Raw genomic sequence first — 26,425 nt, forward strand, 5'->3', positions numbered from 1 at the left:
CCCAAGTACTTGGCAGATAAGAAGGCTGGCAACGTCAAAGGTATATTTGATATACATGTTATTGATGTGTACCTTACTAGTACTCGTAGTAGCACCTGGGTATTTGATACTGGTTCAGTTGCTCACATTTGTAACTCAAAACAGGAGCTACAGAATAAACGAAGACTAGCAAGAGATGAGGTGACTATGTGCGTCGGGAATGGATCAAAAGTTGATGTGATCGCCGTCGGCACGCTCCTTCTACATTTATCTTCGGGATTAGTTTTAAACCTTAGTAATTGTTATTTGGTGCCTGCGTTGAGCATGAACATTATATCAGGATCTTGTTTAATGCAAGACGGTTATTCATTTAAATCAGAGAATAATGGTTGTTCGATTTATATGAGTAATATCTTTTATGGTCATGCACCACTTGTGAATGGTTTATTTCTATTAAGTCTCGATAGTAGTGACACACATATTCATAATGTTAATGTCAAAAGGTGCAAAGTGGATAATGATAGTTCAACATATTTGTGGCACTGCCGTCTAGGTCATATTGGTATAAAACGCATGAAGAAACTCCATTCTGATGGACTACTTGAATCACTTGATTTTGAATCATTTGATACATGTGAACCATGCCTCATGGGTAAGATGACTAGAACCCCGTTTTCAGGCATAATGGAACGGGCCAGTGACTTGTTGGAGATCATACATACTGATGTGTGCGGACCAATGAGTGTTACAACGTTCGGTGGATATCGTTACTTCCTAACCTTCACAGATGACTTGAGTAGATATGGGTATATTTACTTAATGAAAAACAAGTCTGAGACATTTGAAAAATTCAAGGAATTTCAGAATGAAGTGGAGAATCATCGTAACAAGAAAATTAAATTTCTACGATCGGATCGTGGAGGTGAATATTTGAGTTACGAGTTTGGCACGCATTTAAGACAATGTGGAATTGTTTCACAACTTACGCCGCCTGGAACACCACAACGCAATGGTGTGTCCGAACGTCGTAATCGTACTTTATTGGATATGGTACGGTCTATGATGTCTCTTACTGATTTGCCACTGTCGTTTTGGGGTTATGCATTAGAGACAGCCGCATTCACTTTAAATAGGGCACCATCTAAATCCGTTGAAACGACACCGTATGAATTATGGTTTGGCAAGAAACCTAAGCTGTCCTTTCTTAAAGTTTGGGGATGCGAAGCTTATGTAAAAAGGCTACAACCTGATAAGCTCGAACCCAAGTCGGAAAAATGCGTCTTCATAGGATACCCTAAAGAAACAATTGGGTACACCTTCTATCACAGATCCGAAGGAAAAGTGTTTGTCGCTAAGAACGGGTCCTTTCTAGAGAAGGAGTTTCTCTCGAAAGAAGTGAGTGGGAGGAAGGTAGAGCTCGATGAGGTTATTGAACCTTCTCTCGAATTTGAGTGTAGCGCAGCACCAGAAACTGTTCCCGTGCATCCTGCATCAGCTAGAGAGGAAGCTAATGATAATGATCATGAAGTTTTGAATGAGACAACTACTGAACTTCGCAGGTCGACGAGAACACGTAATACTCCTGAGTGGTACAATGTTCGTGTCATGAATGTCATGTTGTTGGACAACGATGAACCTGCGAATTATGAGGAAGCGATGATGAGCCCAGACTCCGAAAAATGGTTAGAAGCCATGAAATCCGAAATGGGATCCATGTATGAAAACCAAGTATGGACTTTGGTAGACTTACCGAATGACCGAAAGGCCGTTGAGAACAAATGGATTTTCAAGAAGAAAACAGATGCTGATGGAAATGTTACCGTCTATAAAGCTCGACTTGTCGCAAAAGGTTTTCGACAAATTCAAAGAGTTGACTACGATGAGACTTTCTCACCCGTAGCGATGCTAAAGTCTGTTCGGATTATGTTAGCAATTGCTGCATTTTTCGATTACGAAATCTGGCAGATGGATGTCAAAACCGCGTTCCTTAATGGTCACATTGAGGAAGAGTTATACATGGTTCAGCCCAAAGGTTTTGTCAATCCTAAGGATGCTAATAAGGTATGCAAACTTCAGCATTCCATTTATGGGCTGAAGCAAGCATTTCGGAGTTGAAATCTCCGTTTTGATAAGGTGATCAAAGGGTTTGGATTTGTCCAAACTCACGGAGAAGCTTGTATTTACAAGAAAGTGAGTGGAAGCTCTGTAGCATTTCTAATACTGTATGTGGATGACATATTGCTGATTGGGAATGATATAAAACTTCTTAAAAGTGTTAAAGGCTATTTGAATAAAAGTTTTTCAATGAAAGACCTTGGTGAAGCAGCTTACATATTAGGCATCAAGATTTATAGAGATAGATCAAGACGCCTGATAGGACTTACACAAAGTACATACCTTGACAAAGTTTTGAAAAGGTTCAAAATGGATCAAGCAAAGAAAGGGTTCTTGCCCATGTTGCAAGGTAAGATATTGAGTAAGACTCAGTGTCCAGCTTCGGCAGAAGATAGAGAAAAGATGAATAGTATCCCCTATGCCTCAGCCATAGGCTCTATTATGTATGCCATGCTGTGTACTAGACCAGACGTGTGTCATGCTGTTAGTTTGACTAGCAGGTACCAAAGTGATCCAGGAGTGGAACACTGGACAGCAGTTAAGAATATCCTTAAGTACCTAAAAAGGACTAAAGAAATGTTTCTCGTTTATGGAGGTGACGAACAGCTCGTCGTAAAGGGTTACGTCGATGCTAGTTTTGACACTGATCCGGATGACTCCAAGTCTCAATCCGGATATGTATTTATTTTGAATGGTGGTGCAGTTAGCTGGAGGAGTTCCAAGCAGAGCGTTGTGGCAGCATCAACAACTGAAGCGGAATATGTGGCTGCTTCAGAAGCGGCACAGGAAGGAGTTTGGATGAAGGAGTTCATATCTGAACTTGGTGTGGTTCCGAGTGCGTCGGATCCCATGGACATCTATTGTGACAACACTGGTGCCATAGCCAACGCCAAGGAGCCGAGGTCTCACAAGAATTCCAAGCATATTAAACGCCGGTTTCACACTATTCGTGAATATGTCAAGGATGGTGACATAAAGATTTGCAAAGTACATACGGATCTGAATGTCGCAGACCCGTTGACTAAACCTCTTCCACGAGCAAAACATGATCAACACCAAGACTCCATGGGTGTTAGATTTATTACAATGTAAACTAGATTATTGACTCTAGTGCAAGTGGGAGACTGTTGGAAATATGCCCTAGAGGCAATAATAAATTTGTTATTATCATATTTCATTGTTCTTGATAAATGTTTATTGCCCATGCTATAATTGTATTGATTGGAAACTCAAATACATGTGTGGATAAATAAACAAATCCGTGTCCCTAATACGCCTCTACTAGATTAGCTCGTTGATTAAAGATGGTTAAGGTTTCCTAACCATAGACATGTGTTGTCATTTAATAACGAGATCATATCATTAGGAGAATGATGTGATGGACAGACCCAAACCTAAACATAGCTTTTGATCGTGTCACTTAAGTTTAAGTTGCTTATGTTTTATTATGTCAAGTATTATTTCTTTAGACCATGAGATCATGCCACTCCCTAGTACCGGAAGAATACTTTGTGGGCATCAACCGTCATCTCGTAACTGGGTGATCATAAAGGTGTTTTTCAGGTATCCCAGAAGGTGCTTGTTGGGTTGTATGGATCAAGACTGGGATTTGTCACTCCTTGTGACGGAGAGATATCTCTGGGCCCTCTCGGTAATATGACATCCTAATGAGCTTGCAAGCATGCGACTAATGTGTTTAGTTGCGGGGGTATTATATTACGGAACGAGTAAAGAGAACTTGCCGGTAACGAGATTAAACTAGGTATGGCGATACCGACGATCAAATCTCGGGCAAGTAATATATCGCGAGACAAAGAGAATTGGATACTGGATTAATTGAATCCTCGACATAGTGGTTCAACCGATGAGATCTTCGTGGAATATGTGGGAACTATTATGGACATCCAGGTCCCGCTATTGGTTATTGATATTTGATCATGTCCACATGTTCTCGAACCCGTAGGGTCACACACTTAACGTTTCATGTTGCTTGGGTTAGATGAGATAAATGATGATGATATCGAATTATGATTCGGAGTCTTGGATGGGATCCTAGACGCAACGAGGAGCTCCGGAATGTTCCGGAGATAAAGATTTATATATGGAAAGTTGTTTTCAGGGTTCTGAAAAGTTTGGAATATTTCCCGGTTTTGACCGGGAAGCTTCTAGAAGGTTCCGGAGGGATCCGGAGGGTTCCACCTTGAGGCCCACCTATCCCTGGGCTAAATGGGCCTGTGAGGGAGCACCCTGGCCTTAATGGGCCGAGGGGCTAGCCCACAGGGCCCATGCGGCCAGGAGGAGAGTCCTGGCCGCGGGAGAGTCCTGGACGCATGAGAGTCCTGGCCACGGGATAGTCCTGGCCGGCCACGCCTCCTCTACCCCTATATAAATAGAAGGGGGGCAAGGGAGAGTGACAACCCCAAGCTTTCAGTTGGATCTCTCTCCCCTAAGCCCTCCTCTCCTCCTCTTCTCACGCGCACGGCGTAGCCCTGCCCGTGAGAATATTCACCATAGTCACCACGCCGTCGTGCTGCCGGGATCTCGTCTACCTCTCCCTCTCGCTTGCTGGATCGAGGAAGGAGGAGACAACATGAAGCTGAACGTGTGGATACCAAGGAGGTGCTGTCCGTTCGGCACTGAGATTGATCTCATTGAAAGTTCCACTACACCAACAACGATCTCGTGATCGTAACGCTTAGCGGTCTACGAGGGTATGGTGTTCATGATCCCTCTCGTTACATACATCTAGTATATATATTCTTGGGTTTTCTTCCGCACTTCTCGTAGGAAATTTTTTGTTTCCTATGCAACGAACCTAACAGCAGCAACGTGCAGGCTGCTCGGCAAGCTACCAGCCCGGCAGGGCTAGCGGGGCTTCGGGGAATAATCCTGCCTGGGCACCTCCCGGGAAGGCGCTTGCCGGGAGGAGGCGTTCCCAGGCACAGGTTTCCGCCGTGAGGACAGGGCCGAGCGAACAGATCAGCAGCGCCCAGTGTGCAGGGTCGTCAGGGCAAGGAGTGAGGCCCGCAGCGCATTTAATGAGCCGACAGGAGGTGGGTTATCCGTCTAGTCGGGCAAACAATGACCGCCGAGGGCTAGATTTTAGACCTTAGACCCCTAGCCGTGGGGTTGGCGCTCATGCATGCATGCCAGCACACCAAGGAGGAGCTGCCCAAGCTCCTTGCTCACCACTTGTAATCCATGCACCATGGCACCTGTGATATCCCCTTGGCTATAAAAGGAGGACCCCCGCCAACGGTCAAAGGGTTCTTTTTTTGGTTGGTCATTTTTCAGTTAGTTCGGTCCTTGCTTGGTTCGTTTGTTCGCTTTTCGGTGGACTAAGTCACAGTTCACTACCACTAGCCCAAAATAGTAAGGAGCACTTAGCCAGAAAAGAGAGCACCCGGGGATCTTTTCCCGGCAACTTGTAAATGCACAATCTCCTGCTAATACAAGCTCAGACAAGCAGGACGTAGGGTTTTACACCATAAGGTGGCCCGAACTTGGGTAAAAAGGAGTGTGCATGCGTTCTTGGTGTGTTCTTAGGCTTCGCATGGGCCTCGCCGGCGATCGCCGGAACGATCCCCGTAGCCCACTGCCGAACCTAAAAGGGGGTGCCCGCGCATCCCCGGTGTCGGAGCCCCGTGCGATGACACCATCCAACATTCCAGTACAAGCACACAGCAAAAAGCTACACCTGAACATCCAACTCCAGCCTCCTACGATTTCTGTCTTCATCAACACAACTTTGCAGAACTGCGAGCACCTGAGCGATCAGCTTGAGAATTGTCTCTTTTCGTTGTTCATGAAGGAGAGCCTTCCACCCAGTAAGGAAGCCCAGCATCCTGGAGACCACCTGAAGCGGAGAGGAACAAATTTTCTTGTTAAAAACCAAATCATTTCTTGTTAGCCACAATGACCAATCCACCGCAGCTAACAACGACCACCATTTATGCCTGCAAGGTCCACCCCGCAACAAGCAAAGCTCCCGGAAATCACCGAAGCAAGAGGGAACCCTATGCCACCCAAACGCTTCCTTAAGAATATGCCACATGAAGGAGGCAATTGGACACATGAAGAGAAGATGATCGGACGTTTCAGGCGCCCCACACAATTGACAACCCCTCTCACCGGACCAGCCCTTCTTGGCCAACTCCTAGGTCACCTGGATCCTCCCACGAATGCTCAGCCACACAAAAATCTTATGCTTCAGAGGTATGCTTGCATGCCAGAGATCCATCATCTCCAGGTCTTTCACACCCGAGTGAAGCATAGCTGAATATAGTGACTGAGTAGTATAACACTTGTTCTTAGTAAGGCACCAGAAGGCGCGGTCTTGAGTACCAGAGAGCAGGACCGAATCTAACACCCCACAGAGCTCAGCCCATTCCACCTACTCGGCCTCTCCAAACGTCCTTTGGAAAGAAAGGTGAATGCCATTATCCCCGAGCACTTGCGCCACCGTGTCCCCCTGCTGTTCGCAACACCTAAACAGACAGAAGAAACGAACACAAAGAGGTGTTTCCCCGACCCAAACATCTTCCCACAACCGCACCCATTTACCATTGCCCACCTCATAGGCGTTGCCCAAACGGAACCACTCCTTAACCGCATGCAGGCCCTTCCAGAATTGGGAACCCCTTGCCCCAACGGATTGGAAGAAGCCCGCCTCCCCAAGATATTTAGCCCTCAAGAGCTGGCAACTAAGGTCCTACACTCCGCTCTCCAACTTCATAATCCATCTCATAAGAAGCGCAATATTCCGGACTCTACTATTCATAAACCCCATCTCTCCAAATTCTTTGGGCCTACACAAATCATCCCACCGGATCATATGAAATTTCCTTTTTTCACCAATTCCCTCCCAAAAGAATTTGGCCCTAATTGAATCAATCTGAACATGCAGCCTTCCTGCAGCCTATAGAAACCCATGAGATAAGTGGGCACGTTATCCAAACATGCATCAATCAGGATCTTTCTTCCCCCATAGGACAGATCCACACTTTGCCAATTTTCTAATTTTTTTCTCAACTTTCTGAACCACCACCGCTAGCTGATCAATAGTCAACTTCTTAGGAGCCACAGGAATACCAAGATACTTCAGAGGGAATACCCCCACCTGACAGTTCATGATGTTAGCAATGCGTCGTTGCTCGTCATCCTCATCCCCAAGCACAAAAACCTCGCTTTTATGGTAATTGATCTTCAAACCCGACATCTCCTCAAAACAATACAGCAGAAACTTCATGTTACGGACAGATTGATCATCATACCTCAAGAAAAGCACTGTATCATCCGCATGTTGCAGGTGAGACACCCCTCCCGGGATGAGGTGAGGCGCCAGCCCTTCCACATGTCCCGCCTCTTTGGCTGCTTTCAGCATTGCCCCCAAGGCATCTCCCACGAGATTAAAGAGCAGAGGGGACAGCGGGTCCCCTTGCTGCAACCCCTTGAACGTGCGGAAGAAGGTTCCGTTCTCGCCGTTCAGATTAATGCAAACCTTTCCAGACTCAACCGTCGCCCGGATCCAGCCAATCCATTGGGCATTGAACCCCCGCCTTTCCAAAACCTCCACCAGGAACGACCACCTTACTTTGTCGTAAGCCTTCTCGAAATCCAACTTCAAGACTATCCCTTTTTCCTTGGACCTATCAAGTTCATGAAGGATCTCATGAATAAGGACCACACCCTCCAAAATAAAGCGCCCTGGAATGAAAGCAATCTGCACCTTACTCACAATGCGAGCCGCCACCGGCGTCAAATGGATCGTCAAGATCTCAGTGATGAGCTTAAAAATGACATTCAACAAGCAAATTGGATGATATTGCTTAATATTGGTTGCCCCTGCAACCTTTGGGAGCAGTGTGATAACTCCATAGTTCAACCTTCCCAAATTTAAGTGCCCAAGATACAGCTCATTCAGCAAATCCTTCACCAGATCCTTAATCTCAGGGAAAAATTTCTTATAAAACTGCACACTAAAGCCATCCGGCCCCGGCGCCGTATTGGTCTTGGTGTGTTTAAGAGCAAACTCAACTTCCTCCATAGTAAAGGGCTTCACGAGACACACATTCTCCTCATTCGAGACCAAATCTTCCCCACTCCAGACGTTTGGGCTCAAATGTACATTGGTCTCCAACTCACGCCCAAAAAGCGATTTGTAATATGACGAGATGTGATCCTTTAATTCCACATTTTCTTTTAGGAGTCGACCCTCGTCTTCCAACATCATAATTTTTATTTTGCGCCTCCACCCATTCGCAATCCGATGAAAATAACCTGTGTTATTATCACCCTGTAAGAGCCATTGCTCCCCCCCCCCTCTCCTTTGCCAGTAAAGCTCTTCCGAGTGGTAAATTCTTTGCAATTGTGCCTCAAGCCCATATCTCCGCTCCTAGCCGTCCTGACCGAGCACCCCTTGATCACCCAGTTCATCCATCACTTTGAGTTCATTGAGTAGTTCTTCTTTGGACCACCGAAGTTCCCCTTTCAAATTCCTGCCCCAACCCTTCATGAACTGCCTGAGACAACCATGAAGGAGATGATTGTACTCTTGGGCAGACAAACCCCCCCCTTGCAGGCCAATGATCCAGCACAGCCTCTCGAAAGACCAGGTTCAGAAACCACCCAGGTTCCACCCAAAACTGCCCCACCGACCGTGGTTGGTTCACACCACTGTTAACCAACAACGGACAATGGTCAGAACCCACCCTAGTAATTGTTTCCACCACCGCAAGCGGGAAAAGTCTTTCCCAATCAGCCGACATCAAAACCCGGTCCAATACCACCATACTAGGGGCCTTTTGCTTATTAGTCCAAGTGAAACGACCACCCAACCGATGCAGTTCTCTCAGTTGCGCATCATCAATAACCTGGTTAAAGAGCCTCATAAGGTTCTTGTGAGCAGACCTCGACAATTTTTCCTCTTCATATCGAATCAAATTAAAATTCCCACCAACAAGGACAGGGTCCACCACCCTCCCGAGTTTGCTGGCGAGTTCATGTAAAAATTCCACCTTCCTCTCATACCCCGTCGGGCCATAGATATTGATCACCTCCCATTGAACATTAGATGCCTTGTGCCTGACCACCATACTAGAAAAAAACTCCCCTGACTCTGCCGAGATTAAATCAAAAACATCCTCTCTAGCCGTAATCAACATCCCCCCCGAATGACCAGCAGCCGGTTTAATCTCCCAATGATAAACAAAATTACCACCCAATACAGCCAACTGCTTTCTAGAAAAAGTAGCTTTAATCGTCTCTTGCAAACAAAAAATGTCAACCTTATAATCTTTCACGAGGTCCACCAACTGAGCCCTCCTACCGGCCTGCCCCAGTCCCCTAATGTTCCAAAAAAGGACATTCATCGACCTCTTCTTCTCCCCCTCCCCCTCCCTTTCTTACCCGCAGAGCCCCTACGACTACTTCAGGTCGCGCTGCGAGCAGCCAATGAAGAGTCCAGTACCCTACATTCGTGCTCCAGCAGAGATTCAAAATCCAGAACTGGAGATCTCAACACCACCTCCCTGTCCTCAAGCAGTACAGGCGGTGCAATCTCTCCCCCAACAACCGCAGCATCAGCATAAACCTTCTCCTGCGCCTCTCTCTCTTCCTGCTCCTTCAGCACTTTCCTCTCTCTAGCCGCTGCCAGCGCAGCCTCCGCCAGCTCTTTGGCTTTAAAACGATCCAGACACTCCTCGATCTCTCCTCCCGACTAACCCAAAATCACCCCACAGTCTAGAGCAACCTGCCCCAACTCAGCATTCGACACATTTTGCAGAATAGTAAATGTATTATTCATACCTGAAGTATCATTGTGCTTCTTTGCCCGTAGCTCGGCCCGCACCAGAACTGGCACCCCATCCTGCGGCAGCCGCTTGCTGTGCCTGACAGCCACCACCGGCGCCCGCCGCGGCAGACGGCCTTTAGCAGCCACCACCGACCAATCTCCCTCCCCCACCTCTGTCATCCCATGCTTAGCAGGAACCAGCACCGGCTCCACCGCCACCGGGGTAGGAGGTGCCAAATCTAACATGTTAACCACAGGCAAAGCAATCACACTCGGCACCTTGGTTGGCGATCCCGGCGGCGAACTGCCATGCTGCACAGAGAGCGCAACAGGCAGCCCCCCCTCACCCTGCAGCACATTGGAGACCCCCAGCGGAATCGGCGCCACCCCCGCCGTCGCCCCCACTACAGTCTGCACCAGCACTTCCTCTTCCTCCTTATCCATCTCCTCCAAAAGCGACTCCGAGAGCTTGAGACGGTCAGGATAGTCGATATATTTGTGCGGCATGAACGTTGAATCCCCAGAAAAGAAGGATGAGCCCTCCCCCATCCCCTCACTCTCCATGCTCAGACCAGTGGACAAGGCAGAAACTGTCTGCACCTCCACCACCTCCACCATCGTCTGCAAGCTATCCTGCGCCTCTCCTCCCTTCCTCTCACCATCCCCCTGGTTGATATTGCCGTGAGCCGCCGAGTTAGATAACTTTGATGACGCCATTGACGTATCCTGCTCTTCATTCCTCTTTACATTCCCCCTGCCGGCTTCTTTGACACCGAAATTTTAGAAGATTCATGTAGACCCACCGAATCAGCCCCCTCCACTTTCTCCAATTCCCATTCAAGATAATAGCCTTTCTCATTAAGATAGACAGGATTCACCCCTCAACCGCCTCCACTTTCGGACAAGCAACACGCAGACGAACAGGCCCCTTACCAGCAAGCGACAACTTATCCACCTCCCCTCTTGACCTCTTGTAAACCACATGAATTAATTAATTCAGTCACACCAACCAGTCGATTCAGTTCACATGACCAAACGACTGATTTGTTGCGCCACTCCTCCTCTCTAATCTCTACCAGTACTCCATAGCTAGGTTGGAGGCTTTGGAGCAACAGCTAGGAGAAAAAAGGGGGAAAAGAAAAGCCTGAGGATTGCGACGGAGGTCGAGAGCTAAGCGGCGGGCGCCCTCTCCTCCAGGTCGGACCGGGCATCTCCTCTCTCTCTCTAGTCTCTTTCCCTGTCTTTCTGGCTTTGTCAAGGGATTAATTGCGGCTCGGTCCAGCCTGCCTCTGCCCCGCGTTCGCGTCGCTCGAACCACATCGCTGTAGCGCGCCATCACACCACCACACCCTTGTTCTCTGGCCACTATTCCGAATTCAATGGCCTCACTGTGGACATTCATTGCTTATACCTTGAACCCACTCTGTCTGCTCCATCGGATCCTCTACGCTATAGTGTGGCTCGATCCTCGCTCAGTTATTAAGAGCATCGATCGATCTCCTTAATTGCACTGGGCTAGCTAGCTACAACCACATGTACATGAGTACTCGCGATTTGACCGGTTCAAGCAAAACACCAGTCCTGTAAGGATTTCGCACTGTAAAAATCTTGGAATTTTGCTGCCGGCCGGGAAAACGTACACTCGATTTCATCCGTGGTTTCAGTTCAGGACACATTGACACCATGGATGAACTCGATCCATCGATCGCACGTCTCCTTTTAGTTGGGGGCTCCAGACCTTAACGGGGCATGCATGACACGTACGTACGTGGCCTTGTCGTAGGGCCTGTGATTAATTCAGGCTCAATTACCCCTTAAATCCCCACCGCGGCCAGGTACAGTGATCTCACCAACTGCCTAGTTAATTGGAATAGTACTGGATCGATCCATATATCAATGGCTAGCCGCCTGGGCCACCTACGTAATGCACCCGCACACTGAGTTTGAATGCTCATCAGTCATCACCACAACACAGCTCCGTGCATGTGTCTGCTTTTTCTTGACGGCCCATCCATATCTGTCAAACTTATTCAAATTTGATCAAAATTATAGAAAAAGAAATTAACACCTACAATATCAAATAAATATACTACGAAGATATATATCATGAAAGATTTTATAAAACTAATTAAAGTTACATATATTCGTAAAATTTTCTATAAAATTGTTCAAAATTTTGAAGTTTGACTTAGTATGTACATAGTTAGAATCTCTTATATTTTGAAACGGACGACTACTCCTTATCTTGAGGACCACTCCTTTGATCCGTTTGTGGTCTTTCCTTCTCCCCTTTTGCTAGACTTCAAGATGTTTAGCCCTGTTCTGCAGGATTTTTGTTTTATTTGGCTTATTTCGTATCAACTTTATGTGACCCGTGAACTGTGTTGTTCCACTACTTTTACTTTGCAATAAAATTGTTGTGTGGATCATTTCAACGCAGAGGCACAGGAGCTTCCCCTTTTCGAGAAAAAACCAAAGATTGAAGCTAGTCCTTGCTAGCTGTCTTTAAAGAAGCATGGCTAGTTAAAGAATGGATTGATCCATAGTACGCTCACTTGAGGCTGATTCTTCTATTTTGTAAGATGATCTAGGTTTGTTAAGTCACCTTTTTTTTAAATTTTGGCCAACTTTATAGAAAAGCTACCAATATTTCTACATCTTTAAATTAGTTTTATTAAATTCGTCATGATAAATATCATCGCAGTATAAGTATTTGGTATTTTAGTTATTCATATATTTTTAACCTGGTCAAACTTTCAAAATTTTGATTACGGCAAAGCTAGAATATATTATTTATAAAAAGAAACGGAGGGAAAAGACGAAGGGAGAAGTTGATGTATATGGTGGGATCTTGAATGAAGCAGGCCGATCCTAATGCGTGAGGACTTTCCCAAACTGCCAGACATATATGTGAGTTCTTAGACGGATGCATAATGTGCAAGGTGCACAAGGTAAAAGAGGGAGTGTAACAGTTAGGGTAGCTAATCAACTACTCCCTCCGATTCATATTACTTGTCTCAATTTTGCTAAATATGAATGTATTTGTGTTTAAAAAGCGTTTAGATACGTGTAATATTTCGACAACTAATATGGGTCGGAGAGAGTAGCACTGGCTAAGAGAACGGGTCAATTGAGAGGTATGTATGGCGACTGCATGCTCCAGCCCACATTATCGCTATCTTGAACCAAGCTAGGAAGGCGGCTACCCGCGACGCCGTTCGATTGGTTCCAGGACCTCTCGACTGCTGGGCATGGCCGCCATTGGCTAAAGAGGATGGCCCTCCTTACTCTCTGGGAAATCTGGCTCGAGCGCAACCGACGTATCTTCCAGGACGCTGAGCTCCCGGCTGGACAGCTCGTGCGCGGTATCTTGGACGCCATTGCCCTATGGTCTAGCTCAAGAAGAAGGCTTCCCATGTCGCGAGATTAGGCTTTTCTCTGCTTTGTCCCTGTCTTTATTTTTTTTTCGTTCTTCTTTGTTCCTTGTTTTTGCTCCGCTCGAGCTAATCTGTATTTGTACTGTCGTTCTCCTCCTTTAATGAAGCAGCAGCTCCACTGCTGGCCCTTCAATGAACCAAGCCAGGAATGTAACCTCTTTTTTCACAATTTAACGAAGGCCTCTCTTTAACCTTTTTTTTGGGTCCGAGTCAGCACTTATCTAGCTACTCCGTGCATGCAAGGGGACATCATACTCCATATAGATATATGTACCGATCGATGTAGGTATATCATTAAGTTCAGGTTAGCATGCAAGAAGCATGACTGATTAATTATGGTTCTCTCTAATGACCGTAATGAATGCATGCATGTAGAATTATTGGAGACAAAATGGTGGTACTGTGTAGATCCATCAATTAAGCTACTCCTTCGTAGCTAGCCCAGGCATCTAGACGAATTGCACGGGTCATCCGACTAATTGGAACAGTGTATTGCTGGTAAGGGCCGTCCCTCAATCTACAGCAGTACTGGCGCGCCTTAAATGCTAGTTTCAATAATCGCCGGTCATTTTAATTTTTCTTTCCAGGGGTTAATGTTTGCACTCATTTTGGTTTGTGCACAGAAAAGGCCAAATCTATACCACTCCCATATTTATAGCTAATTAGCTATAAGGTCCGTGATGCCTAAATTAGATTTTAGAAGAAAAAAATGTCACTACCACATGTGGTAAAAAACGAAGAAAAGAAAACCGTATCAAAGATTCAGGAGTATAATATTTTGAGGTCCTCAGTTGGCAGTCTAGAAATGGTTCCGGCCTCAACTCAAAATCATACACATTTGGTCCGACAAAACCAGATATTTTTAGTCTCTCTTCCGTTTTTTGATGGTTTTTCTCCAAGAATTATCATCTTTGATACACCTGGTGGAGAATTCTCTGTACTTAAAAATCTCTGCTCTTTTGGATGGTTTTTCTCCAGGAATTATCATCTAATTTAGCGACCTCGAAGTACCTGACGTGGAGAATTCGATCAAAAAGGAAGGGTGGATCTAATTGTTGGAAGCATATATTCCCAACAATTAGTTCAAGGTACTAAATTCTCTGTACTTAAAAATCTTAGTGCTAATAATAATTAAAAAACAAAAAAAAACTTGTACAGAGCAGTATATAGCACATCAACTGGCTGCGCTACGAAACCTGGTCTCATCCTGGCTGCTTCAATATTGGTCGGTGTACCGATCGATCGATTAATCACAACACGGCATATAGGCAACTAGTATCATCATTAATCCGTGCTTTGCGGGCCCAGGGAAAACGAAACGGGCTTTAACGATATTCTGCTGTGTATAGAATCAACATTGCTAGTACTCCCTCCGACGTACTAGTTTTTTTTTCCAATGCTTTGATCATAAATTACTATATTAATATATAATTATACGACATAGATTCATATCCATTATGTTTCTATTCAAGGATATTTGTTTATGGTTATGATTTTCATCACATTAGTCGCATATTCATGAAGTAGGCAGTAGGTGATGTATTTCCTAGAGCAAGAGGAAGCTAGACGACGAGAGAAATTAACCCTCCAGTCAAGACTTCTCTATCAAAGCTATAATAACCGGACCAAACACATCATGGTACATGTACTCCTCCAATTGTACCAATAGACACATAGATAGACGAATTAATTTTCGTCTGATATTAATATGACTCTCCTAGCTCCCATCCGAAGCGTGAGTACCTTTCTTTTTTTCTTTCAAAATTAATAGTGACGACTGTCTTTCCATCCGATCGACTTTAGCAATGACTTTACTCGAACAAGATCTGTTTGCAATTAAGTTTTCTCTATGTCACGAAAGCGTTAGTTATTAGATTTCTTTAAAGTCATGCATGTGTTACGTGTTTGTGAAGTTTGTAGTTTTTTTTACTAATATGTGGTTGAGTATTAAGGGTGATGGACTCCAAATTAAGCGTTGGTGTCATTCTTTGGGTTGGATGTAAGTCATGAACAAGCTAAATGGATGAGATTTTGATTCTAGCATCCACCTTTAAGCACTCCATTGGAGATGACCTTAGCACTACACTGACGATATAACAAATTGTTGTCCCTAGCACTCCTCGTGATGCACCACATCACCTTGAACCCTAATATGACCTTTCCGCCTCTCCAGTGAGGACACGTACTGACCTTGCTTCTGCATGTCTTTTCTTTTTATCAGCAAGTTCAAACACATGTTGCCGAACCTGGGGACCAAGAAGAGCTAGGCAGATTACATCTATTAAAATTAAGAAAATTTCGGACACTAATTAAAATATTCATCTTCCAAAAAACCGGTCTCCTAAAACACAAGTCAGCTAGCAAGGGAATAAATGCTTTGTGTGTGTAACACAACATTAAGTTAGCACATTACATCCAAGATTAGTATGTGCTAGGAAATTAAAGGCAATTAAAGAATATTGTTTCCAGATGACATGGAGGTTAACTTGTAGTGAACATCCTCATGCCAAGGTGCATATAGGGTGTGTTTGATTTGAGTCCTAGTTTGCCCCACCGAAAATTTGATCATTGTTTTGCTTGTCCATGAATTGGCCAACTTTTGTTGAAAACATGAACTCAAGTTGGCTAAAGAACATTGACATGTCAAATAATTGGCAACCATCCAAACAAAAACCAACTTTTGGTCAATGATAAAAAAATTGGATTGGTACATGTGTTGGCTACAATAGAAACATACTCATATATAGGCTTGTCGTGCGGGCGTGTAAAACAAAGAAAACTATGCAGCATCTCTTTAGCGACTGCCCCTTCTCCGCACGATTCAGGTGCTATCTTGGGTTTGATCCGCCGCTCATGATGAAAACGCCATCGACGACTACTGTGAGAGCACCGCAATGCGTGCACGCATAAAGGTTGTCATAACACATCCTTGGTGATTCTCGGTTCTGACAACGTGGTTGATTTGGAAGCACCGTGACATAACTTGGGAAAATTTAAACGCATATAAAAACACACATTTGCCCCCCCCCCCCCCCCCCCTCATTTTCCTGCCAATTTAACGAAGATACACAAATGCACTGGCTAAGTCCCTCTGTAAATAATCGTACCCGTCACCTCTCACCACGGAACGCGCCCTATAATAACCCCGCGCCACACCACCACACAACACAGCACACATCATAACAGTACCCTCAAGCGCTAGCTGCGCCGCTAGCTAGCCAAAGTCCGGCAGGATCGGCTACCTTACCTTCCTGGCCTCCGGCAGCCTTCCTTCTTCCTTCCCATGGAGAATCCGTACACGACCTTCCTGAAGAACTACCATCAGCAGACCCACCGCCGGCCCCGCTACTATAATTGCCCCGCCACGCCGACACCATCGCCGGCGCCTCCTCCCCCGCTCTCCGCGTACTCGAGCCTCTTCTTCCCCCCTCCGCCCGGACCGCCTCCTGCCGCCCCTGCCCCGCCCTCGCCTCCGCTGCGGGAAGCGCTGCCCCTCCTCTCCCTCGCCCCCGCCGCCTCGTCGCACGTGTCGCGAGAGCGGCGGCCCGGCCCGGACTCCGACGACGACGAGGCCGATGAAGACGAGGCACCCGGCCCCACGAGCAGCAGCAGCAATCAGCGGCGCGAAGGAGCACGGCGGCTCTTCGCGGACCTGAACTCGAAGGCCGCAGACGACGACGATGACCCGATGGACGTGGAGCGCGGCGGCTCCATGGCGGCCGAGGGGCCGAACGTGACGGTGGCGCTGCGGATCGGCCTGCCGAGCGCCGCCGCTGCCGACCTGATCTCTGGGATCTCCTCCTCGGCTGCTGCTGCCACGGCGTCGTCGCGGGATGAAGAGGAGGAGGAGGAGGACGGCGGCGGCGTGGCGGCGGCGCTAGGATTCGCGTCGGCGGCGATCGGGCGGCTGAACAAGGGGCAGTACTGGATCCCGACGCCGACGCAAATCCTCATCGGCCCCACGCAGTTCTCCTGCCCCGTCTGCTTCAAAACCTTCAACCGATACAACAACATGCAGGTGAGCGCGCAAGCCGGCCAACACAAGTTAATTAATTTCGCTCCTTGATTCTTCTAGGTACTGTTATGTTCTTGTAGCTAGCTTCTTACTGTATTTGTCGATCCCCTTCTCCCTTTTATTTTCCTTTTTTGTGTGTTCTAGTAGCTAGCTTGTTTTGTCTCAACTCTCAACGAACAACGCGATTAATTCTATGGAAATTAATTAGGGTTAATTAACCATGATACATAGCTGGGCCGGTGGTTCCTATTTGCATTTAATTTGTTCACAATTGTAACCAAATTTTTGTATCGATCTCCTTCTGTTTTGTTGGTACTCAAATAATTTTAGAACTCCCTGAATTTTCCATCACACTACTGATGGATCGATCCTAACTGGAATTACCAACAATAAATGCCACAGCCGACGCGCGGTAGGTTAAATAAAGTTATAGTACTACAGTAGTTGTGAAACAAGAGTTCTTACAACTTGGAAACGAACACTACAGCTCTCGTTGCTTGGGAGTTCTTCTCCCGGGAATTAGTTAAGGCGCAACATGAGGGAGGGATTCGTTTACTTCTACTTGTTGGTCCCATTACCGTATGCTGCTTAGGTTTGAGCTTCCAACAAAACCTGAATTTATTCATCTTTATTAATCAACGCACACAAATCTACCTAATTTTCACGCCTATGTGATCCGCACTCTGAAGTGCACTCAGGCCACCGAGTGCATTGCGACTTATCTCATGACTAGAAATGTAACTCAAATGCATTGCGACTTATTTGACTTTGAAGTGCTATGCCTCTTTTTATTTGTCATTTCCTCTGAAACAAACTCACTAAGCTGCTAGCTAGATCTTTTGCTTTTACTGTCAGTTAAGCAAACATGTTTATTGCTCCATCAGTCGTTACTAGTCGACTGAGTTACTCACTGACTGCTAGCTAGATCTTTTTATGCAACTTTTAGATCTCAAAATGTTTCAATATCTAAAAACATCTCAAAATGTGTAACCACTCAATAAACGTGATAAAAAAAGTCAAATAAAAATTGAGAGTGTCTATTTCTCCTTCGTTCTCAGTTGACGATCATGGCCATCCGAATAAATTTTTCTTATTATTTGTAACTATATCAAATCTTACATGAATCTCAGTGATTGAATCGGACGGTTATCAACGTCGACTTATAAATAATTATTTTTTAGCCGCCTTAGAAATAGCAAAATCAATAAGAATTTGCCGATGGACTGAGAAGATAGACCCTCTGGATTTATATCCAGACCATGCATGTGAAGGCATGACGCACACAGTTCTTCGATTTCGTTGCTGTCTTTTGGTTTAGCTTCTTTCTTCATCTTTTTTTGAGGAATTTTTGGTTTAGCTTCTGAGGCGGTGTGAAAGAGGAGGTATGAAAGATAGGTACGTATATGTGTGTACACGTGCTGGTGTGTCTGGTCGGCCTCTGGCCGGAGATTAAGCCCAGAAGGGCACAGTGGCTGCTGCTGCTAGCTAGCTTTTTCGTGTGATTGAACAAGACAGATATGGCCGGCCAGGGGCAGCCATGCATGCATACATGCAACTTTTGAGCTTTTATGCTTTTCTGGGAGGGTGGTAGCTTTTCGAAGGCTTCTTTGGAAATGCACACATGCATCTGCATGCATACATGCATGCGAGTAGCGGTGGTGGATGACACTGTGGAGATCCCAGTGAAGATATCTGTACTTAGTAGATATATGCATCTTAGTCACGCGCATATATATGTTGATGCAGGCAGCTGCTGTCTGATCTCTGATGCAAAAGCTACCTAGCTGCATGCAGCTTTCATAGTACCACACCATTGATCTGGTTTGATATGATTGATCCCCCAGCCCATTATCATGCACTCTTGACTGACCGGTCAACACTGGTAATTTCTCTGGATTGGATGTTGTGATCAGCCCAAATGAGCTTTTCTTTCTTTGTTTCACACGTCGTTAGCCTGCATATCAGGGATTAATTAACTTGCTACACGTTTTACCTAGTCACTTCTAACTCCTCCCAAGTACTGCCAAGAGATATATGTAGCTTACCTCTTCGTACTGTCGCTGACAGTCCCACCGTGCACGAAACAGGCATGTAAACCACAAACACACATCAACGCGACGCATGTACGTACACTCCTCTCTCTCGAGGAACACCACATGCAAGCAAGAGCAAGTGGCTAGTAGAGCCCTCACTCTCAAAAGGCGTCTGACCTCATGCGACTTCTCCGGCTTATTCACACACTGACTGCCATGCACTGCATGAGGGGAAAGTCTCTGAGCTAGCTAGAGACTGATCATGATCGAGGCCAGCCAGTAGATCCGGCCTCTGCTCTGATCACAAACAACACTCTACCAACGGCAATAACAGCCACACGCATCTCGAAATGATCAACGCATTAAACTCGATCCAGCTGAAGATGAATAGAACTACTAGCTCGCAGCGCACTACTGTGCTTCAGAGTTCAGACCAAGCATTTGTTTCCTTCTTGTTTTTGCGATGACTCAAACCAAGCATCTGATCATGCATGAATGTAGTTAAACCGTACATATGTAGCAACAATTCCAAGTCAAGAAATTACGCAATTACTTGTACATGGTTCCTGCACAAAGTTCTGTATCTCTGGATTAAAATGCACCATATATATACAGTAGTGCACTAACATATAGTTCATGAGTATATATTGCAGATGCACATGTGGGGGCACGGGTCGCAGTACCGGAAGGGCCCGGAGTCGCTGCGAGGAATCCAGCCGACGGCGATGCTGCGTCTTCCTTGCTACTGCTGCGCGCCGGGCTGCCGGAACAACGTGGACCACCCGCGGGCCAAGCCGCTCAAGGACTTCCGGACGCTGCAGACGCACTACAAGCGCAAGCACGGGCTCAAGCCTTTCCTCTGCCGCAGGTGCGGCAAGGCCTTCGCCGTCAAGGGCGACTGGCGCACCCACGAGAAGAACTGCGGCAAGCTCTGGTACTGCCTCTGCGGCTCCGAGTTCAAGCACAAGCGCTCCCTCAAGGACCACGCGCGGGCCTTCGGCCGCGGCCACGGCGCGATCGGCGGGGGAGGGCTCGACGACGACGATGACTGCGGCGCCGTCTCTGACGTCGACCACGACGACGGCGCCGGCGTCTGACCGGATATTCCTTGCAGCGGTAGCCATGGATACGTACCGGATGCATGCCGGCCGGCGGGTGTTGGAGCTGTGCAATGCATGCACTGGCACTGCACGTACGTCCCCAAAACATTATATGCATTGTGTATACAAGCATGAGTTGCTCTTGAATTTGGTTAATGCCGCTTCTGTGTACGTGTTCTCCCGGCCATCCCGTAGTTCGAATGCATTGTATTTGCTAGGGTGATCTCAACCGGTCGATCATGGAAATGCATGCATGTGTGGAGAATTTATATATTGACGCCCTAATTCGCTAGTTACTACTAGCTCCGTTCCTAGAACCTAGGTGTTTAAGATCTAGTTTTGTCCTAAATCAAACGTCTTAAAGTTTGACCAAGTTTATAGAAAAATGTATCAACATCAAGTATATAAAATGAATATGCTATAATTAAAACTAAATTTATAGTTGTAGATGTTAGTAGATTTTTCTGTAAAATTGGTCAAAGTATAAAAAGTTTGAATCCATACATTTAGGAAAGGATGGAGTACTTACTACTGCTACTCCACTGTACAAGTGGACTGGCACATGTCTGCTTAGTTTACTTATTCCACATTCAGAATCAACAACTCGTCATTTTGTTCAAATAAGGAGTAATTTTAAATTAGTGTGGGGCTTGATTTATAATCATTTGACTTGAGCTTTCAAATTAGTTCGACGTGAAAATGATGGGATTGATTTGTACCAAATTGGGTTTTCGTGATTTATGGGTCATGGCGTTTGGATATACAAATGACATTATAAAAAATACTATTAGTTGTACAACAATAATCATTGTAACGGACTGGAACATTGGATTAACTGGTTGTACGGCTGAGATCTATTGGATATGTCACAACTCATGCTTTTAATAGTAGTATGTATAGATATAGATTATTTCATGGTTGATTTGTATTTTTGTAATTAACTTGATGAGTCATTGAGTCTTGACGGAGAATCTTATCACATCGTAGATGCAAACATGTTGGCTAATGTTGTAACAGAACTTGAGATTTGCAAAAGTGCACGCCAACGCTAACATTGTGTTAATTTATAATTTGTCCTCAAAATAAGATCATCGACTTGTAATTGTTAATTAAATATTAGCTAGCTTGAACCTAAGATCACAGTATTGTAAGGGCTTGATTCACATGATTCTATTAATCGGTAATATATAAGAAGACACATGAGTTTACTAAAAGGAAGAAATATAAATATGATAGTGAAAAGCATGTGAATCAAGTGCTTACAATACTGTTACAAAAATAAATTAAAAGCATGTGGATGTTTATAAAGCACAACTAAAATCAAAGTTAAACCGTTGGCAAAATATATTTATATTAAGATAACCTCTTTCCATTATTCATGCATATAGGAATCACCAAAGATGTCCAAGTGTATCGAATGCTAATTAAAATGATAGGAAACCCCGCTCTATTTTTCTCTTTACTAAATATTAGCACAAAAGGAAAAAAAATCCCATTTTCATCTGTTTTTCCCCACTTTTCCATAGAATGGAATTTTAGCATGACATCACCTTAATTTCTCGCTAGCTTCTAGGTTTTATATATATGGAGCAAGGTGGGATTCGATGATGATGTGATTGAATATGTTGGTCCAAAAACTTAGAATGTTAATGAGGCGTGTAAACGATTTTTTGACTCAAGGAAGAAACAGTAAAAAGAAGCGACCACGTATTTTTACACGTGAGTGGATAAATTGCATGCCATGGTTAATTTTTCTACATAGTATTATCCAATTTCTACATGACCACACATTTTCTGCACGTACTAGGTTTACATTTTTGATTAATCAAAACGTACCACTTTTCCTGTCGATCTACATTGTGGAAAAATCTTGTCCCCTCGTTTATGTAAATCAGCCATGTTGCTACTATAAGGTACATATGTGTTGTTTTGAGCAAGCATCCCGACCTCCCTGCAGAAAGGCTGCGCGGGACATGTCCCATTGTTTGCATGCCCCTAGAAAAAGGGAAAACGGCATGTAGCCGGAGATACTTCCAAAAACAAAGAAAGAGGTTTCCATCCCCATTCCCAAACCTAACTTACATACACATGACTTGCATAGTTGGATGGAGCTTTGACCTGTACATGCATGTAAATAAGATACAAGAATAGCACGCATCAACCCATGAGAGGGAGAGAAGGGAGCAGGGCCGAGGGGGAGAGAGGAAAAGCTGCTTGAGAGATCTTCTTTCCACGAGAGGAGGACATGGCCTAGACTAGAGATCAACTTTTTGGGCGCACTCGAAGCTCCGGGGAATGGCCGACAAAAATACGTATAGGCAAGATCAGCTCGATGGATGGTCGGGACGTCGTACGTCGGATTTATATATGCACAACACATACCATGAGGGGTTCACGTCAAATGATGAGCTTTTTTCCTCCCCTGCACGTACTGCATATCTCGGATAGAGAAGGGAAAGATGCATATGGAAGAGGGAATCGAATCCATGCATATGGGCCGGCCCGGGACCTTTTGGCGTTGTCGCGAGGGACCTGGAATATGGGTCGCTGTTGCAGCTAGCTGAAGCCTGAAGGCATGGATGGAGGAGTAGTTGCTTTCCTGTCTGAGCTCTGATGAAGGGATGTCGTGGACATGGTGGTCTGCCGTGCCGCTAGTTGATTGGTTGGTGTTACGTGCAGTTCAGGGGCACTGGAGACGTACGTGTGTGTGTGTCGAGAATGCGTTGCACGCTCCTAAAAAATACTCCATCCGATTCTAAATTTTTGACTCAAGTTTGCTCAAATATGAATTTGTCTATTTTTAAAATGCGTCTAGATACATGTAATATTTCGACAACAATTTAGTTTCAGCGTGAAAATGAAAAGATACAAAATTGCATTTGACCGGGCGTCAGGCGTGCAAAGGTAGGTCAGAAAGAGGAACAAGCATGCAAACTGGCGTGGCTGGCTGCTCGAAGGGTCACCTCAATCCACCCGTCCGTTGGCGGTGGCAACCTATGAATGGCCGTCCACGCGTGCGCGCGTTTTGGAGAGATTCGGCCGTACGTGCAGGAGGTCGCACAGCAGATGAGAGAAACCTCGGCATCAACGTGACCCACACTCCTCCGTCTCGAAACAAAACCTGACGCAGATCCCTCTGTCTCTCTCGTGAATTTTCACTGTGAGAAATCTACCTTCAAATTTCGTATTAAAGCAACGCGGGGAGGTGGAAATTATTGCACTGCTATGCAAAGTCTAATTACCAGCCAACTTCGGCCTTTTCTCTTTAAGAAAAGTTGGGCACCAAAGGTAGTAAACAGGCCGCATAGTAGCAATGGCAATGTGGGTGTGGCGGCGTAGGACTAAAAAATGATCCTCTAAAGTTTACTAAACTAGTAGTACTAACTAGCTATATACCCCCTCATTCCATATACTTAAGGCCCATTTGGATATACAGCTACAAGATAAGTATTTACCAAGAATTACTATGGTAATACGTGTTCCATGTGACATGAAATTGATACTAATAGATTCGTTATCAATAGCACGAGTTTAAGGTTTTAACGTTTCGAGCTAGGGATTTTAAATAGCATCGCTCTTTCTCATCGGACGCCCGCTTGAACGGTGGTACAGAAGCAACATGGCTATCTGTAACTGGACTTGCTCGACGTACCACTACGTACTAGTGCTATGTGCCATGATGCCGGCGTAGACTAGCTATAGCTGTACGCCTGTACGCACGGAGTACTCTGTACGCAGGAACCTTACACGTATTCGACTGAGCATCTATGGGCAAACGTACACACTCTGCTATGGTGCGTGCCGTATTGGGCACCTCTCGGTCAGGCTCACGAGACGCCTCTCGGTCAGGCTCATGAGTGCGCCGTCTTATGTTACTCTCAAATTTGTTCGAATTTAAATGTATGTATGCTTAAAAACGTTTAGATACGTGTAATATTTCGACAGGTAATTCCTCTCCCCTTTCTTTCGTCTTTTTTTTTAAGGGAATTCCCTTCGTCTCGTAGTTCGTGAATGCATGCTTCTCCGATGGTTCGATTCGGACGGAGATTAATGCTCGATTAGGCAGGCAGATCGGCGTAAATTGAATGCGCGGAGGCCCATTCTCCATCTCCGGGGTCCAAACGAGCTAGTAGAGCAGAGGCATAAATGCCTCCCATTACTTCCTGGCCTGTCCGTGGACGTCGTCGTTTCAGTGCCTGGCCGGGCTGGCCGTAAATGTAGAGACCAAGTGAACTGTGGTCTGTGGCAGTACGTAGAGGGGAAAGAAAAGCTGACAGGAAGGAAGCCAACGCGATAGTATAAGGAATTGCATGGACCACCTTCGTCGGATCGCATCTGCCATGTCGCCGTGTCAGACGGCAGCGCCGGCCACTGTCAAAACCGGTGAAGGCCCATGGCTTTTTTTGTTGAGAAAAGGCCCATGGCTATGTGCATCGCTACATGCTGGGCTACTTCGGCGTTCTCTGTTTTTTCATGGGCCGGGCACTCCAGTAGGCCCCATAAGCCCAACAGAGCCCTAAATGTCTAAGACTGCAAGGCAGACAGAGAGTCTGAAAAAAGAGAACATTATCGCTGGTGAACTCTGTCCGAGAAGAACACCCGTCGTCTCAGGCCATGGCAAGTTCCTCCTCTCCCACACCGGCGCTCCTCTCGGCCCCCACGTCCCTCCTGCCGCCGCACAGCCCTTCGCATCGCAACGCTGTGGCCGCCGCATGGCCAAATCGAGCGCAGATCAGACTCAGAGCAACGACAGGAGACCACGATGCTGCCGCTGCAGCGACGACGACCGAGGAGGACATGGCCAAGAGGAAGCAGAGGAAGAGATGCCTGAGGTGCGGCGCCCTGTACCTGGACGTGGACAACTCCCCAGCCGCCTGCGCCTTCCATGGCCACATCACAGGTAGGTACAGTATCTACCAGTACCACTGCACAACTCGCATAATATCTTCAGGCCATCTCATCAGCTGGGATCGATCAACGCAATTCTGCGAGACTGATGCCCATTTGAGCGTGGACGCGTTTTGCAGGCGAGAAGGGGTTGTTCTCGCTGTCTCCGCCGCACCAGGGGATCGACGGCGAGTGGAGCGACAAGAGCGGGGTCATCGTGTACAGGTGGAACGACCGTGGCAGCCGGCCCAACACCGGCCGCGCAAACTGGAAGGGGAGGTGGAGCTGCTGCCAGGAGCGCGACGAGGACGCGCCGCCTTGCCGCCGCGGGTGCCACGTCTCCTACGACGACGGCTTCACTCTCTTCTAGTACCAGTAAGTGCCCCATCTGAATGAATGGGATTCAGAGTTATCGGTGGGAAGGAAAGAAAGAGAAGAAATTTCTTGTCTTTCCGGCCCGACCGGACTCGGATGTTAGAAGTTGGATTGCTATACGAGGAAAGAAAGTAAACCCCGGCCGGAAATTGCTACCGATCGACCCGGCCCTTTCGCACGGGAAATTAAGGCGGCGCATATACCGGCCCCGTGACAACAACGACTAATAACGGGTTCGATTTTGTCGGATTCGACCTGCTGCCGGGCACCGCAAAGCGCGTACGCGTCATCTCCCCGACCTATATATATCGCCAGGTCCCCGACCTAATCGTCGACCGATCTGAAACAAACACAAGCCGCCGTACTACAGCGCAAATCAAGCTAGACGAGGTTAGCAAAGCGAAAGGAAAAAGATGAACGCGGACCAATTCGAGCCCACCGAGCCGGCGCCGCCGCTGTTGGGTTATTGCCCTTGGCACGAGGAGGAAGAAGAGTTGGAACCGTCCATGGCAGAATTGTGGGCGTTCTTGGACTCCACCACTCCACCGCCGCCGCCGCCACACCGATGGATGATCACTTGTGGAAGCAGATGCTCGCAGACCTTATGGCGGACGAAGATTGCAGCACGAACCAATTCGGGGCCCCCGTACTAGTCGAGGAGCCCGCGCCGTTGCCATTGGGGGGTCATAACC

General features: G+C 46.3%; 2 protein-coding genes across 2 annotated transcripts; both read left to right on the forward strand.

Annotated features, from left to right (window-relative positions):
- Nucleotides 1-16,471: 16,471 nt before the first annotated feature.
- On the forward strand, nucleotides 16,472-20,767 carry LOC100828022 (zinc finger protein WIP2). The gene is made up of 2 exons (XM_003576622.3): nucleotides 16,472-17,341; nucleotides 20,025-20,767. The coding sequence occupies exons 1-2, from the start codon at nucleotides 16,607-16,609 to the stop codon at nucleotides 20,466-20,468; spliced, it is 1,179 nt and encodes a 392-aa protein (XP_003576670.1). The 5' UTR covers nucleotides 16,472-16,606; the 3' UTR covers nucleotides 20,469-20,767.
- A 4,252-nt stretch (nucleotides 20,768-25,019) lies between these two features.
- LOC100828324 lies at nucleotides 25,020-25,890 on the forward strand. Its single transcript, XM_003576623.4, has 2 exons — nucleotides 25,020-25,371; nucleotides 25,499-25,890. Exons 1-2 carry the CDS (start codon nucleotides 25,086-25,088, stop codon nucleotides 25,726-25,728), a joined length of 516 nt encoding a protein of 171 aa, XP_003576671.1. The 5' UTR covers nucleotides 25,020-25,085; the 3' UTR covers nucleotides 25,729-25,890.
- Nucleotides 25,891-26,425: the final 535 nt, after the last annotated feature.

This window comes from Brachypodium distachyon, chromosome 4 (genome assembly GCF_000005505.3).
Source record: "Brachypodium distachyon strain Bd21 chromosome 4, Brachypodium_distachyon_v3.0, whole genome shotgun sequence".
NCBI lineage: Eukaryota > Viridiplantae > Streptophyta > Magnoliopsida > Poales > Poaceae > Brachypodium > Brachypodium distachyon.

What these genes read in the sequence shown, in the direction of transcription:
- LOC100828022 (XM_003576622.3), top strand. Translation starts at nt 16,607, where the DNA reads ATGGAGAATCCGTACACGACCTTCCTGAAGAACTACCATCAGCAGACC. An exon ending in ACCGATACAACAACATGCAG is followed by an intron (nt 17,342 to 20,024) that starts GTGAGCGCGCAA and finishes TATATATTGCAG; the next exon opens with ATGCACATGTGGGGGCACGG.
- LOC100828324 (XM_003576623.4), top strand. Translation starts at nt 25,086, where the DNA reads ATGGCAAGTTCCTCCTCTCCCACACCGGCGCTCCTCTCGGCCCCCACG. An exon ending in CTTCCATGGCCACATCACAG is followed by an intron (nt 25,372 to 25,498) that starts GTAGGTACAGTA and finishes CGCGTTTTGCAG; the next exon opens with GCGAGAAGGGGTTGTTCTCG.